The 15,430-nt window shown below is 50.8% G+C and overlaps 1 protein-coding gene across 1 annotated transcript in view; it reads left to right on the top strand.

Moving 5' to 3' along the window:
- LOC141156646 (pancreatic alpha-amylase-like) overlaps positions 1-15,430 on the top strand; it is a 48,938-nt gene that overhangs the window by 20,278 nt on the left and 13,230 nt on the right. Inside the window, exons 3-5 of the mRNA XM_073642848.1 lie at positions 8,149-8,346; positions 8,447-8,677; positions 11,526-11,659. Of these exons, the coding sequence (XP_073498949.1) occupies positions 8,149-8,346; positions 8,447-8,677; positions 11,526-11,659 (563 nt within the window). The remainder of the gene's footprint in view (positions 1-8,148; positions 8,347-8,446; positions 8,678-11,525; positions 11,660-15,430) is intronic.

Genomic DNA, 15,430 nt, shown 5'->3' with positions numbered 1-15,430 from the left:
TAGAAAAATTTATGATAGCTAATGCAAAATTACAACATCCAGTTGCCTCTACCTATTAGACTCTGCTTTTGCCAGTGTGTCACCCTACCTGGATGCCACAAGTGTAATAAAGCTGTGTCTGAGAGCAAGGGGGAGGTTCTCTGGTCAGGGGAACATTAGCATGCAATGCCTCCTGTCTCAGGCCAGTAGGGGGAGCAGGCTGCCCCTATAAAAGCTGGTACTGGGGACAGAGTTAGAGAGAACTGGATTGCCTGTCTCAGCTTTGAGACGTGTCCCAGAGTGGAGCAGGGACAGAAAGTTGATTGCACCTAAGAGGAAGTGTGGCAGTAGGAGAGAGCCACCAGCCAGAGACAAGAGGCGAAGAGAGCCTGTCTTGGCAGATAAAGACTTACTTTACCAGACTTTGGTGTCTGAGGCTGGAAGGATTCCACATCCCCCAGCAGAGAACCAGTCCGCAAGGGACTGTACATTCCTTGGCCTAAGAAGCCTGGAGGCCCTACCACAACCGAAGGGACCAGTAAAGCCGTACAAGGCTGGGAGCAGAAAGGAACCCACGTCGCAGGCCATACAGGCGAGAAAGCACGGAAAGCTCGGAAACGTGGGCTGTTACCCTATCAGGAGGAGATAGCCAGAAGGAGCGTAGAAAGCACGGTAGGCCTACACCCTCACCCTGACCAGGGCCAATTTCCCCGTTGCTCTCAGACATCCAGGTCCCCTCCTAGCTGGGACTGTTTGTGGGTCAGTTTACCTGTTTAGTAAAGACCCTGGACTGCAACCTGTTGTCTGTGTGCTCCTTGCTCCTCCAGCACTATCATCACTGGGACTCTCACTACCATCACTCCCACCATCCACTATACTGCCCTGGGGCCGCACTCTTCCCGTGGGGAGTCACACTACCCTAGCTGCACACCTCATCAGCCCCAGCGGTCTGCATGCACCGGCGGTTCCTAATAACCGCAATCCACGGGTGGCGTAGTCGGACATTATCAATAACACATAACGGACTACCACTGGCCTGACCACCCTGAGCCACGGAACCGGGTTGCCACTACTACTCCCATCGTTCCCCCTATTGCCCGGATCCGAGTGCCCCACGGCCCAGGGGGTGAGTCAGCTTTGGCGTAGTCGGCAGGATTTCGTGCCCGCAACCACCGAGTACTGCGTGCCTGAAAAAGACTTTTGTAACTTACCTGTGGCAAAGTTTCCCGCCGTCCGGAGTCGTTTCCCGCCATCCGGAGCCGATTCCCGCCATCAGACGCCATCTTGGACCGTTTCCCGCCGTCTTCTGCCGTCTTCCCGCCATCCGCAGCTGTTTCCCGCCATCGGACGCCATCTTCAGGACGCCGCGCGGGAAGAAGAGGGGCGTGGACGCCGAAAGCGCGCGAGACCCGAAGCTCCGCCCCACGCACCGACGCTGCGCAAGGTCCTGGAAGGGAGAGAGAGCGACGCTGACGTCATCGGAGTGCGACGCCAGGTCCTCGTCCAGAGCAGCAGCGGAGCCGCGGCCTACAAAAGAGGATCGTCGGAAGGTAGGCCACACTTCACTAGGGGGGGAGGAAGATGTCGGACACAGAGGCGCCCACTACCACCAACGCAGCTGCAGCAGCGGTGATGCCCTTTTCCTTGCCCTACATCCCTGGAGCGGCCTGGCTGCCCAAATACTCAGGGGAGCCCCATGCCCTAACTGACTTCAAGGAAAGACTGTATAGTTTGTTCCAAGTTTACCCCCTGACAGAGGAGCAGAAGGTCAGCATATTGACAGGGCAGTTAACTGGCGCAGCCCAAAGGGAGGTAAAATCATGGCCCATTGAGGAGAAAGGGACTGTGAAGGGTATTCTGGCCCGGCTGCGGGGTACCTTTGATACACGTACCTCCGCTGAAATTAAAATGAGGTTCTATGGATGTAAGCATCGGGCACAGGACAGCATCAGAGACTATGCCCTAAATCTGCAGGAAGCCTTGAGGGCTATTCAACAAACTGACCCTGGCAGTGTGCAGGAAACCGATAAGCTGCTAACAGAACAATTCATAGAGGGTCTGCTGTCCAGCGCCCACAGGGCCCAGCTGCGCCTCATGTTCTTCCAGAACCCCGACCTGACCTTTGCCCAATTTAAGGACAGGGCCATAAGGGTGCGCCGTGAATCTGCAACTAGTGGTGCTATAAACCCCCGGCGCCCTGCTATCACCTATCACCAGGAGGCGGCGCCCTCCTCTATGGACTCCGTGGAGGCTGATGCACAGGCCCTGAACCAAGCCCCGTCGAAAGGCCTGCACCACCAAGTCCAGGAGCTGACCAGGAGCGTCGCGGCGTTGACCAGGACCGTCCAGGCGTTGCAAGTGGACCCGTCAAGACCCATCAAGCTGGCTTCAAGTCCGGAGGATGTCCCGTGGCGTCGACAGAGGAGGATCCCGTCGTTCCGAGGGAGGTCCACAGACCGCTACGCAGAGGATGGACAGCCCATTTGCCGTCGTTGCAACCAGCCCGGACACATTTCCAGGTACTGTAATTTAAACGGGTCCAACCTGGGGCAGTGGGCCGACCCCCAGGCATAAGATCACCAGGCCCTTATAATTGGCGTGATAAGTACGTTGGGGGGCGCCCGGTTTTACCCGTGGTGCTGGACGGTATCCCCATGAGCGCCTTGCTGGATACTGGGTCACAAGTAACCACAATCCCTTATGTACTTTTTAAGCAGTATTGGACTGATGCTGATATCACACGGTATCCAGACAGTAACTTGAGCATCATCGCCAGTAATGGCTTACCCGTGCCGCAGATGGGGTTCAAGGAGATGACCATTAAAATTGGTAAAGTTGAACTGCCGGCACAGGGAGTGATTATTGTGGACATTGACCGTCATGAAAGTCACCCTAAAATAACTGTGGGTACTAACATAATTGAAAATTGTCTTTCAGAAGTAATTGTAATTCTACAACAGGTGGCGGTGAATGCTAGTTCCAGCCAACAGAGAGTCCTCAACAAGGAGATAAAAGCCCTGATGAGACGGCAGCAGGTAGAACTGTCTGGTGGTGAGATCGGTAGCGTAAGACTCAGTGATACATTCCCCATTTCCATGCCTCCCAAAAGTGAAATGATGATCTGGTGTCGGACTGCAATCGGGTTGAGAGGTAGAGACTACCAAGCCATGGTAGAACCCGTGTACTCAGACAGCAGGTCCACCATTTTGACAGCCCGGGGGGTGGCTGATGTCCGTCATGGGAGGGTGCCCGTCCGCATCCTCAACATTGGGGAGAGGGAAGTACACTTACCCAGGTACGATACACTCGCCAAACTGTTTGTCGTCGAACACCAAGCTATCAGGGCCGTGGAACCCTTGCCTCCATCTCCACAGGCGGAGGGTAATGGCTCCCAGAAACAAAAGGAGGACTGGTGCCAGAAACTCCACGTGGGTGCTGACTCCACTCCCCTGCACCAAAAACAAGGAGTCTACCGGGTGGTACGGGAGTACGAGAGAGTCTTTAGTAAGCACCCGCTAGACTTCGGCAGAGTAAAAGGGATAGAACACCACATCCCCACAGGGAGCCACCCACCAATAAAAGAGAGGCACAGACCTGTACCCCCTGCACATTATCAGAACGCCAAGGGTATGCTAAGGGAGATGAAAGAAGCTGGGGTCATTAGAGACAGCTGTAGCCCCTGGGCAGCCCCCTTGGTTCTGGTCAAAAAGAAAGACGGCACCATGAGAATGTGCGTGGACTATAGACAAATCAACCGTATCACCCACAAAGACGCATATCCGCTGCCTAGAATAGAAGAGTCTTTAGCCGCACTAAAATCTGCTAACTTCTTTTCTACTTTGGACCTTACTAGCGGGTACTGGCAGGTTCCTGTGGCAGAGGCTGACAAGGAGAAGACCGCCTTCACCACCCCGATGGGACTGAGCGAATTCAACTGTATGCCTTTCGGGCTCTGCAACGCACCAGGGACCTTCCAGCGGCTGATGGAATGCTGTCTAGGGCACCGAAACTTCGAGACGGTCCTCCTTTACCTGGATGACGTGATCGTCTATTCGAAGACCTACGAGGACCATCTCAAGCACCTGGCTGAGGTGTTCGAAGCCCTGGCAGGCTATGGCCTGAAGGTGAAACCATCGAAGTGCCACTGCTGAAACCAAAGGTCCAGTACCTAGGGCACGTGGTAAGCGCGGAAGGAGTGGCCCCCGACCCTGACAAGGTCACGGCAATCAAGAGCTGGCCAAGCCCCTCGAACATCAAAGAGGTGAGACAGTTTCTCGGGTTGGTAGGCTACTACCGAAGGTTCATCCCCGGGATCACTAAGATGGCAGCTCCTATGCAGGACCTCCTGATCGGACAGTCTAAGTCCAGGAGTCAAAAGCCACCTTTCAAGTGGGATAAACCGGAAGAGGAGTCCTTCCGCCAGCTAAAGATGGCCCTCACGGGGGATGAGATCCTGGCCTACCCTGATTACGGCCAGCCTTTCATTCTCCACACAGATGCCAGTAATGTGGGACTGGGAGCCGTACTGTCCCAAAACCAACAGGGCAGAGAACGGGTGATCGCATACGCCAGCCGGAAGCTGAGGCCCACCGAGAGGAACCCGGAGAATTACAGCTCCTTCAAGCTAGAATTCTTGGCGGTGGTGTGGGCCGTGACGGAACGCTTCAAGCATTACCTGGCCTCCGCAAAGTTCACCGTGTACACGGACAACAACCCGTTGACACACCTGGACAATGCAAGACTGGGTGCCCTGGAACAGCGGTGGATGGCCCGTCTCTCCAACTATGACTTCGTGATCAAGTACCGGGCAGGCAAAACCAACGCCAACCCGGACGCCCTATCAAGGATGCCTCACTTACCTGAAGGTGACGAAGACCCAGAAGAGCTGGAGGAGGTAGAACTCCCCGCGTTTCACCGGTATGGAGCCGCTCAACACTCCCACCGCGTGAAGGAGGAGGATCTAACAACTGTGATGATGAATCCCCTACCTCACCACAGCTGGGCCGAGACCCAAGATAGTGACCCTGCAGTCCGCCTGGTGAAAGATCTGCTGACCCGGGAAGACGCCCGCCTAGATCCAGATGCCCCAGAGGAAGCCAAGCAGCTATGGAAGGAGAAGAGCAAGCTGTTCCTCTACGAAGGCAAGTTGTGCAGAAGGATTGTTAACCACCGGACGCACGAGCTGACCTGGCAAGTCGTGGTCCCAAGGCGAGATGCAGCTATGGTCCTGGGGGCTTACCATGACAGAGCGGGACACTTCGGTTGGAAGAAACTGGAGTTCCTACTAAGAGGAAGGTTCTTTTGGGTCGGCATGAGAGGAGCTGTGGAAAAATGGTGCAGAGACTGTGGCCCTTGTCACCTGAGGAGGAAGGACCGCACCAGCCAGAAGACACCCTTGAGGCCCATCGTCACCACGCAGCCTCTTGAGCTGGTAGCTCTGGACCACGTCAAATTGGCTCCAAGCCGGTCCGGATACATCTACGCCCTGACAATCGTGGACCACTATTCCCGTTTTCTAGTGGTGGTCCCGGTAAAGGACTTGACAGCCCAAACAGCGGCCAGAGCCTTCCAGCAATACTTCTGCCGTCCACACTGGTATCCGGAGCAGGTCCTGACGGACCAGGGTCCAGCGTTCGAGGCTGAAATCTTCCAGGAGTTCTGCAACCTCTATGGCTGTAAGAAGATTCGGACAACGCCTTACCACCCCCAAACCAACGGGATGTGTGAGAAGATGAACAATATAGTCAATGATCTCCTGAAGACATTGCCCCTGGAGGAACGCAGCCTGTGGCCAGAAAAACTGCCGGACCTGGTAGACATGTACAAAAACATCCCGGTGAACGCTACAAACTGCACCCCGGCTTACCTGATGCGAGCCAGACCGGGTAAGCTGCCCGTAGACCTGGAGATGGGAGTCCTAATACCTGAGGACACCTCCCCGGATGCGGACTGGGATACGGAAAGGCAACTGCAGTACAAGAAGGTACAGGAGAGTGTGGAGAAGAGCCTGGCCCAGGTGAGAGAGAAGCAAGAAAGACTCTTCAATCAACACGCCCCTGCTGGTCCCCTAGAACCTGGTGAGCAAGTCCTAAAGCGAAAAAGAAGGCTACATAAGTTGGACGACCAGTGGGAAAGGGAACCCTACACCGTACTGCAGTCTGACCACGACAACCCAAAGGTGTGCATAATCACCAAGGACGGAGGAGAAACCACTAGTGTCGTCTCCAGAGACCACCTCAAAAGGTGCCCCGAGCAACTCCGTAGTGCAGAAGAGGATCAGAGTGACCTTGAACCCGCAGAGGACAAGGAAGAAATGATCAGCACCGTTCTCGGAGAGTTCCCTCAGTTCTGGACTCGCATAAATGATGCTATAGTGGTACCCGTCCTGCATTTCCTGCAACCGGCCCAGCAACAACCAACACCAGAGCCGGAAGGTGAAGAGGAGCAAGCGGTTCCAGAGGCAGAAGAGCCTGTTCCAGCAGCCCAGGAGAGTCAACCCTCTGCTGACAGTGAGCCTGCCATGCCTGCGGTAAGCCAAAGAACCCGCAGACAGCTGCCTGCCCTACCTGTACACCCAGCTGGTAGCTGTACCCCTAACGCTAGTGGGGAAAGCCAGGTTGGTCCACCACCAGACAGTGGGTTAAGGAGGTCAACCAGGAGCACAAAGGGACAGATACCCGCTCGCTGGAGAATATAGAGTGTACTAAAAGTGTAAATAACGCTTGTTGCCAAATGTTGAATTGTTTGCCAAAGTTACCTGCATGTTTATTGATAGTGTGTTTCAGTCTCTTGCAGCAACCGTAAGGACTCACAGGTTATGGACTTTTTATAACCGGGACCTGGTATGGACTGCATTCTGAGCCTAACCCAGGAATGAACTAAGACTGTGAAGGACTTGGGGTAGGACAGACCCCCACCTGGTTAAGGCTCCCGTTGTTCTGGTGATATGGACACCCGGTCACAGACCACACTGTGACCTTAAGAACTCAATTTGTGCGCCGTCTGTCTATTAATGTTTTATTGTTATGCATATTGTCTTTGTTTATTGTTTAGTCCCGGAGTACTAAATTTCACTAGGGGGGAATGTGTCACCCTACCTGGATGCCACAAGTGTAATAAAGCTGTGTCTGAGAGCAAGGGGGAGGTTCTCTGGTCAGGGGAACATTAGCATGCAATGCCTCCTGTCTCAGGCCAGTAGGGTGAGCAGGCTGCCCCTATAAAAGCTGGTACGGGGGACAGGGTTAGAGAGAACTGGATTGCCTGTCTCAGCTTTGAGACGTGTCCCAGAGTGGAGCAGGGACAGAAAGTTGATTGCACCTAAGAGGAAGTGTGGCAGTAGGAGAGAGCCACCAGCCAGAGACAAGAGGCGAAGAGAGCCTGTCTTGGCAGATAAAGACTTACTTTACCAGACTTTGGTGTCTGAGGCTGGAAGGATTCCACATCCCCCAGCAGAGAACCAGTCCGCAAGGGACTGTACATTCCTTGGCCTAAGAAGCCTGGAGGCCCTGCCACAACCGAAGGGACCAGTGAAGCCGTACAAGGCTGGGAGCAGAAAGGAACCCACGTCGCAGGCCATACAGGCGAGAAAGCACGGAAAGCTCGGAAACGTGGGCTGTTACCCTATCAGGAGGAGATAGCCAGAAGGAGCGTAGAAAGCACGGTAGGCCTACACCCTCACCCTGACCAGGGCCAATTTCCCCGTTGCTCTCAGACATCCAGGTCCCCTCCTAGCTGGGACTGTTTGTGGGTCAGTTTACCTGTTTAATAAAGACCCTGGACTGCAACCTGTTGTCTGTGTGCTCCTTGCTCCTCCAGCACTATCATCACTGGGACTCTCACTACCATCACTCCCACCATCCACTATACTGCCCTGGGGCCGCACTCTTCCCGTGGGGAGTCACACTACCCTAGCTGCACACCTCATCAGCCCCAGCGGTCTGCATGCAGCGGCGGTTCCTAATAACCGCAATCCACGGGTGGCGTAGTCGGACATAATTAATAACACATAACGGACTACCACTGGCCTGACCACCCTGAGCCACGGAACCGGGTTGCCACTACTACTCCCATCGTTTCCCTAATTGCCCGGATCCGAGTGCCCCACGGCCCAGGGGGCGAGTCACCAGCCATTAATAATATAGTAATGTCTTTTTCTTCCCTGGATTTTAGGTGCATATCTATGTGGATGCCGTCATTAATCACATGTGTGGCTCTGGAGGTGGTGCCGGTACTCATTCATCCTGTGGCTCCTATTTCAATGCTGGTTCAAGAGATTTCCCTTCTGTACCATATTCTGGCTGGGACTTTAACGATGGCAAGTGCAAAACTGCCAGTGGAGAAATTGAAAATTACAATGATCCCTACCAGGTATACATGCTTATTCTTACCTAATACCAGGTGCTTACATGCAGTATTTGTTAGTCTGTTCATAATTCTCTTGACGAAGACATTAATTTTTACTTCATAGGTCAGAGACTGTCGTCTTGTTAGTCTTTTGGATCTTGCCTTGGAAAAAGACTATGTCCGTGGAAAGGTTGCTGAATTTTTGAACAATCTCATTAATATTGGTGTTGCTGGCTTTAGATTTGATGCTGCCAAACACATGTGGCCTGGAGACCTCAAGGTTATTTCTGACAGACTTAACAATCTCAACACAAGATGGTTTGCTGGTGGTACAAGACCCTTTATCTTCCAGGAGGTAATGTTTTCATTTGACGTCCAATTTTTCCCAATGTTATACAGTATTTTTCCCTTTTGTTACTCCTTGGAAAAATATAAAAATAGTTAAATTCTTTGCGTTTGTGCACAACAGTTTTAATCTTTAATGCTTTTTGTTTATTGATGCATAACTAGGCTCCTTTGGTCACCATTGACAGACAATTTTGAACAATTTTGGACATACTTTTCATGCATATTGAGATACCCATACCATTTGTGGATAATTTGTTGTGACATAGAGAACAGTTTTTATGCCAACATTCAATTTTTTTATGGTTAATTGTACATAAAGTACAGAAATTAGCATTTTATTTTTTTGGTTTCTTTATTTTTTAATTTAGTAGTTTCACTCTGAAATTAAATAGAACGATGACTAGAGCAGAATATAGTTACAGGATGGCTTGGCAATGATAATATGCTATTTTTTTCTTTGTGCTTTTTTGTGACTTCTGCTACTAATTGTAAGCAAGCTGCCAATCAGTGGTTTGGGTGGGTTATACAGAGCTCAGCATTCAGAGAACTGATAGATCTGCAGCAGATAAAACAGTGATTTTATCAAAATAACAGCAAGCAGCCCAGTAGGTTGACACATCACTGAAATCAGGGTCCCTGCCCCTTAATCATGCTGCTGCCAGATGGGTTAGCAAAAATCTGGTGGCAGGTTGCCTCTAATAATCACATTTACTATGCAGTTTTTCAATGTAATTGGGGCTTACACAGGGCACCTGTGATTAAATTATGTCATGTGCTTGCACTGTCTACAGATGTTATCTAAGGGGTAACATTTATCTTTTTGAAGAGTGACATACCAGGCCTGGCATGCCACTGTGAGGAGGCTTATAAGCCATGCAATGCTCCTCTGGGAAATTAAATATGCAATTTTTCTTCAGAGAGAAAGAGGACTTGAACTTTAGTTCAACCTATTGGAGCTAGCAATCCTACAAGTCAATATTGATCCTTTAACAAGCCTTGCCATATGACAAAAGCACAACCAGAATCTCAATTTGCAGACACAGTGTTTTGGTGTTTTGCCCCTCGTCAGTGAAAAGCATGAGATTTGATTTGGCTGATGAGATCTGATTTGGCTGTATGAAAGGCTTCTGACTGTGATCTAAGAAGTACTTTGCAATGCTCCTCAGGGAAATTAAATATGCAAATTACTTGATGGACGCAAGTCTTTATTCGGCTTTACAAACTATGTTACTATGTTACTATGTTACTTCTTCAGAGAGCAAGATGACTTGAACTCTAGTGCCACCTATTGGGAGTAGCAATCCTAAAAGTCAATATCGACCCTTTAACAAGTGACAATTTGCATATATAGTTTCCCAAAGGAGAAATGGATGGCTTATAAGCCTCCTTACGCTGGCATGCCAGCATGTCACTTTCCAAAAAGAGAAATGTTACCCCTTTTATCCCATGTCATATGCTCATTAACCCCTTAACAACCTTGGACGTATAGGTATATTCAAGGTCACCTCCCCTTCTTTGGTGCAGGCTCCGGTGATGAGCCCACACCTTTCCTGGCACATGACAGCTGATATGATCAGCTGTCATGAGCCCCTAACAGCCGTGGGTGGAATCGCGATCCATCCGTGGCTGTTAGCATGTTAAATGTCGCTGTCAAACTCCGACAGCAGCATTTAACATGGCTGCACCAGAAGTGCATCACAAACCACGCCCATTGGCGTGCCCGTCGTATGATTGTGGGTCGCCAATGGGTTGGCATTACAACCCAGGGTCTTCAGAAGACCCCTGTGGTTGTCATAGCTGATCTGCTATGAGCGCCCCCCATTGGTTAGCGCTCATAGTAGATGAGCATTTTTGCTGCACATAGCAGGGCTGAAGCGCTGCTATTTGTTACAAAGGCAATCAGAAGATCACAGCTTCTAATCTCCTATGGAGACTGTTGAAGCCAGTGAAAAGTAATAAAAAAAGTTTTTAAAACTAATAAAAAATATTTAAAAAATATAAAAGTTCAAATCACCACCCTTTCGCCCCATTCAAAATGAAACAATTTAAAATCAATCAAAAATGCACACGTTTGGTATCGCCACATTCAGAATCGCCCGATCTATCAATATAGAACAATAATTAATATGATCGGTAAACAGCGTAATGAGAAAAAAAAATCTAAATGCCAGAATTACGTTTTTTTGGTTGCAGCAACATTGCAATAAAACATTGTATCTACCTCAAAATGTTATCAATAAAAATATCAGCTCAGTATGCAAAAATAAGCCCTCACCCAGCCCCAGATCATGAAAAATGGAGACGCTACAGGTCTTGGAAAATGGCAACATTTTTATTTCATTTTACAAACTTTGGATTTTGTTTCACCACTTAAAAAAAGGAACCTATACATGTTTGGTATCTAAGAACTTGTAATGACCTGGAGAATCATAATGGCAGGTCAGTTTTAGCATATAGTGAACATGGGAAAAAAAAAACTTTTGAGGAATTGCACTTTTTTTGCAATTTCCTTGCACTTGAATCTTTTTCCCCGTTTCCAGTACATGGTATGGTAAAATCAATGGTGTTATTCAAAAGTGCAATTTGTCCTGCAAAAAACAAACCCTCACATGGCCATATTGACAGAAAAATGAAAACAGTATGGCTCTGGAAAGAAGAGGAGCAAAAAATCGAAAACAGAAAAACCCAAGGTGATGAAGGGGTTAAAGGGTTGATATTGACTTTTAGGATTGCTACTTCCAGTAGGTGGCACTAGACTTAAAGTCCTCTCTCAAGAGGCAATTTACATAGAGATGTTAAACATTTAAGTTTCTTTTTGCGGTAGGAATATTTAAATTGATATCTTTATGGTATAGGTCATTGATCTTGGAGGTGAGGGCATTTCCACCAATGAATACTTTGGAATTGGAAGAGTAACAGAATTTAAGTATGGTGCCAAGCTTGGAACAGTTATCCGCAAGTGGAATGGTGAAAAGATGGCCTATCTGAGGTACATTGTAACATTGATCAGCATATTTGCACTGTACATTAGGTAATAATTTAATAATTCACTAAAGAGTATCTGTCAGATCTCGTGACATGTTTGCTTAAAAAAATGGTTATATACTTCATGAAATACAAATCTAAGACATCTTTTTCTTTTAATACTGTGATGTGACAAGCTCCAAGAAAGGTGTAAATTGACAACTGAGCATTACCAGTTGGTGGCATAGGCAGACTATAATGAGGGCAATCAGGGCTACCGCCCGGGGCTCCAGGGTGCCCGAGGCTCCGGGGGTTCCATAGCCCGACTGCCCTCATATAATCCTTTGTGCACCGAAATCTGAAGCTCAGTAGCGTCTAGAGTGGAGTTGATTTTTTAAGGGGATGATGTCACCGGAAGGGGCGGGGCTTCCTTCAATCCAGTGAAGACCCGATAGCAGGAAGCAACGTGGAGCTGGAGCAGTGACTGCTGAAGCGGACAGAGAGGCTGCATGATGGAGCTGTGTGCAGGTGGGAATGAGGACACAGGGCTCAGCGTAAGTGGGCTGAGGATGAATTTTGGGTGCAAAGAAGTGTGGATGATGGGGGCTGCATGATGGAGGGATGTATAGGGAAATGGCCACTTCTACTTGTATAAGGCTGCTTATGGAAGGGGGCTTTCACAGAAAAAGGGTTTATGTTATATGCATGAGGCTGCATGGGGAAGGTGATGATGGGCTGTAAAGAGAAGAGGGGTATGATGAGGGTCTGTGTGGAGAGGGGTGATGATGATGGGGGCTGTAAGGAAGGGGAATGATGATGATGGGGGCTGAGAGGAGGGGAAATGATGATGATGATGGGGGGGGCTGTGAAGAGGGGGAATGATGATGATGATGGGAGGTGTGAGGAGGGAGAATGATGATGATGGGGGCTGTGAGGAGGGGGAATAAAGATGATGGGGCTGTGAGGAGGGGGAATGATGATGATGATGGGGGCTCTGAAGAGGGGGAATGATAATAATGGGGGATGATGATGATTATGGGGCTGTGAGGAGTGGAGATGATGATGATGATGATGGAGGCTGTGAGAAGGAGGGATGATGATGATAATGGGGGCTGTGAGGAGGGGGGATGATGATGATGATGGAGGCTGTGAGAAGGAGGGATGATGATGATAATGGGGGCTGTGAGGAGGGGGGATGATAATGATGATGGGGCTGTGAGGAGGGGGATGATGATGATGATGGGGCTTTGAGGAGGGGGGTTGATGATGATGATGGGGGTTGTGAGGAGGGGGGATGATGATGGGAGCTGTGAGGAGGGGGGATGATGATGATGATAATGATGGGGGCTGTGAGAAGGGGGGTGATGATGATGGGGGCTGTGAGGAGGGGGATGATGATGATGATGGGGGCTGTGAGGAGGGGGATGATGATGATGATGGGGGTGTGAGGAGGGGGGTGATGATGATGATGGGGGTGTGAGGAGGAGGGGTGATGATGATGATGGGGGCTGTGAGGAGAGGGAATGATGATGGAGGCTGTGAGGAGGGGGATGATGATGATGGAGGCTGTGAGGAGGGGGATGATGATGATGGAGGCTGTGAGGAGGGGGATGATGATGATGGAGGCTGTGAGGAGGGGGATGATGATGATGGAGGCTGTGAGGAGGGGGATGATGATGATGATGATGGGGCTGTGAGGAGGGATGATGATGATGGGGCTGTGAGGAGGGGGGTGATGGGGCTGTGAGGAGGGGGGGTGATGATGATGATGGGGGCTGTGAGGAGAGGGGATGATGATGGGGGCTGTGAGGAGGAGGGATGATGATGATGATTGGAGCTGTGAGGAGGGGGGTGATGATGATGATATTGGGGGCTGTGAGAAGGGGGGATGATGATGATGGGGGCTGTGAGAAGGGGGGATGATGATGGGGGCTGTGAGTAGGGGGGATGATGATGATAGGGGCTGTGAGGAGGGGGGATGATGATGATGGGGGATGATGATGATGATGATGATGGGGCAGTGAGGAGGGGGCTATGATGATGATGATGATGGGGGCTGTGAGGAGGGGGGATGAAGAGGATGATGATGATAATGGGGGCTGTGAGGAGGGGGGATGATGATGATTGGGCTGTGAGGAGGGGGGATGATGATAATGATTGGGGCTGTGAGGAGGGGGAGTGATGATGATGATGGGGGCTGTGAGGAGGGGGGATAATGATGATGATGATAATGGGGGCTGTGAGGAGGGGGGATGATGATGATGGGGCTGTGAGGAGGGGGGATGATGACGATGATGGGGCTGTGAGGAGGGGGATGATGGTGATGATGGGGGCTGTGAGGAGGGGAATGATGATGATGATAATAGGGGCTGTGAGGAGGGGGGATGATGATGAAGGGGCTGTAAGGAAGGGGGATGATTGTGGTCATAATGATGGGGGCCGTAAGGAGGGGGGTGTTGATGATGATGATGATGATAGGGGCATGGGGAGAGGGAATGAAGATGGGGCTGTGAGGAGAGGGATGATGATGATGGGGGCTGTGAGGAGAGGGATGATGATGATGGGGGCTGTGAGGAGAGGGATGATGATGATGGGGGCTGTGAGGAGGGGGATGATGATGATGGGGCTGTGAGGAGGGATGATGATGATGATGATGGGGGCTGTGAGGAGGGGGATGATGATGATGATGGGGGCTGTGAGGAGGGGGATGATGATGATGATGGGGGCTGTGAGGAGGGGGATGATGATGATGATGGGGGCTGTGAGGAGGGGGATGATGATGATGATGGGGGGCTGTGAGGAGGGGGGATGATGATGGGGGCTGTGAGGAGGGGGGATGATGAAGATGGTGATGGGGGCTGTGAGGAGGGGGATTATGATGATGATGAACATGGCGACTGTGAGGAGGGGGATGATGATAATGATGATGCGGGCTTTGAGGAGGGGGATGATGATAATGATAGGGGCTGAGAAGATGGGGGACTTTGATGATGGGGGCTGTGTGGAGGGGGGATGATGATAATGGGGGCTGTGAGGAGGGGGGTGAAGATGATGATGGGGGTTGTGAGGAGAGGGGTGATGATGATGATGGGGGCTGTGAGGAGGGGGGATGATGATGGCGACTGGGAGGGGGAGTGATGATGATGATGAGGCTTTGAGGAGGGGGGATGATAATGATGATGGGCGCTGTGAGGAGGAAGGATGATGATGATGGGGGCTGTGAGGAGGGGGAATGATGATGGGGCTGTGAGGAGGGGGGATGATGATGATGATGGGGGTTGTGAGGAGAGGGGTGATGATGATGATGGGAGCTGTGAGGAGGGGGGATGATGATGATGATGGCGGCTGGGAGGAGGGTGATGATGATGATGATGATGGGGCTGTGAGGAGGGGGGATGATCCTGATGATGGGCGCTGTGAGGAGGAAGGATGATGATGATAATGGGGGCTGTGAGGAGGGGGAATGATCATGATGGGGCTGTGAGGAGGGGGGATGATGATGATGATGGGGCTGTGAGGAGGGGGGATGATGATGATGGGGCCTGTGAGGGGGCGTGATGATGATGATTGGGCATTGAGGACGGGGTGATGATGATAATGATGGGGGCTGTGAGGAGGGGGGATGATGATGATGATGGGGGCAGTGAGGATGGGGGATGATGAAGATGATGGGGCCTGTGAGGGGCAGTGATGATGATGATGGGGCAGTGAGGAGGGGGGTGATGATGATGATGGGGGCTGTGAGGAGGGGGGATGATGATGATGATGGGGGCTTTGAGGAGGGGGGATAATGATG

This window comes from Phyllobates terribilis, unplaced genomic scaffold (assembly GCF_046119375.1).
Source record: "Phyllobates terribilis strain yellow unplaced genomic scaffold, ASM4611937v1 Scaffold_8__6_contigs__length_399053987, whole genome shotgun sequence".
Classification (NCBI taxonomy): Eukaryota; Metazoa; Chordata; class Amphibia; order Anura; family Dendrobatidae; genus Phyllobates; species Phyllobates terribilis.
Note: the sequence above shows the minus strand (reverse complement) of the source record. Positions and strands in the feature narration are given on the sequence as shown.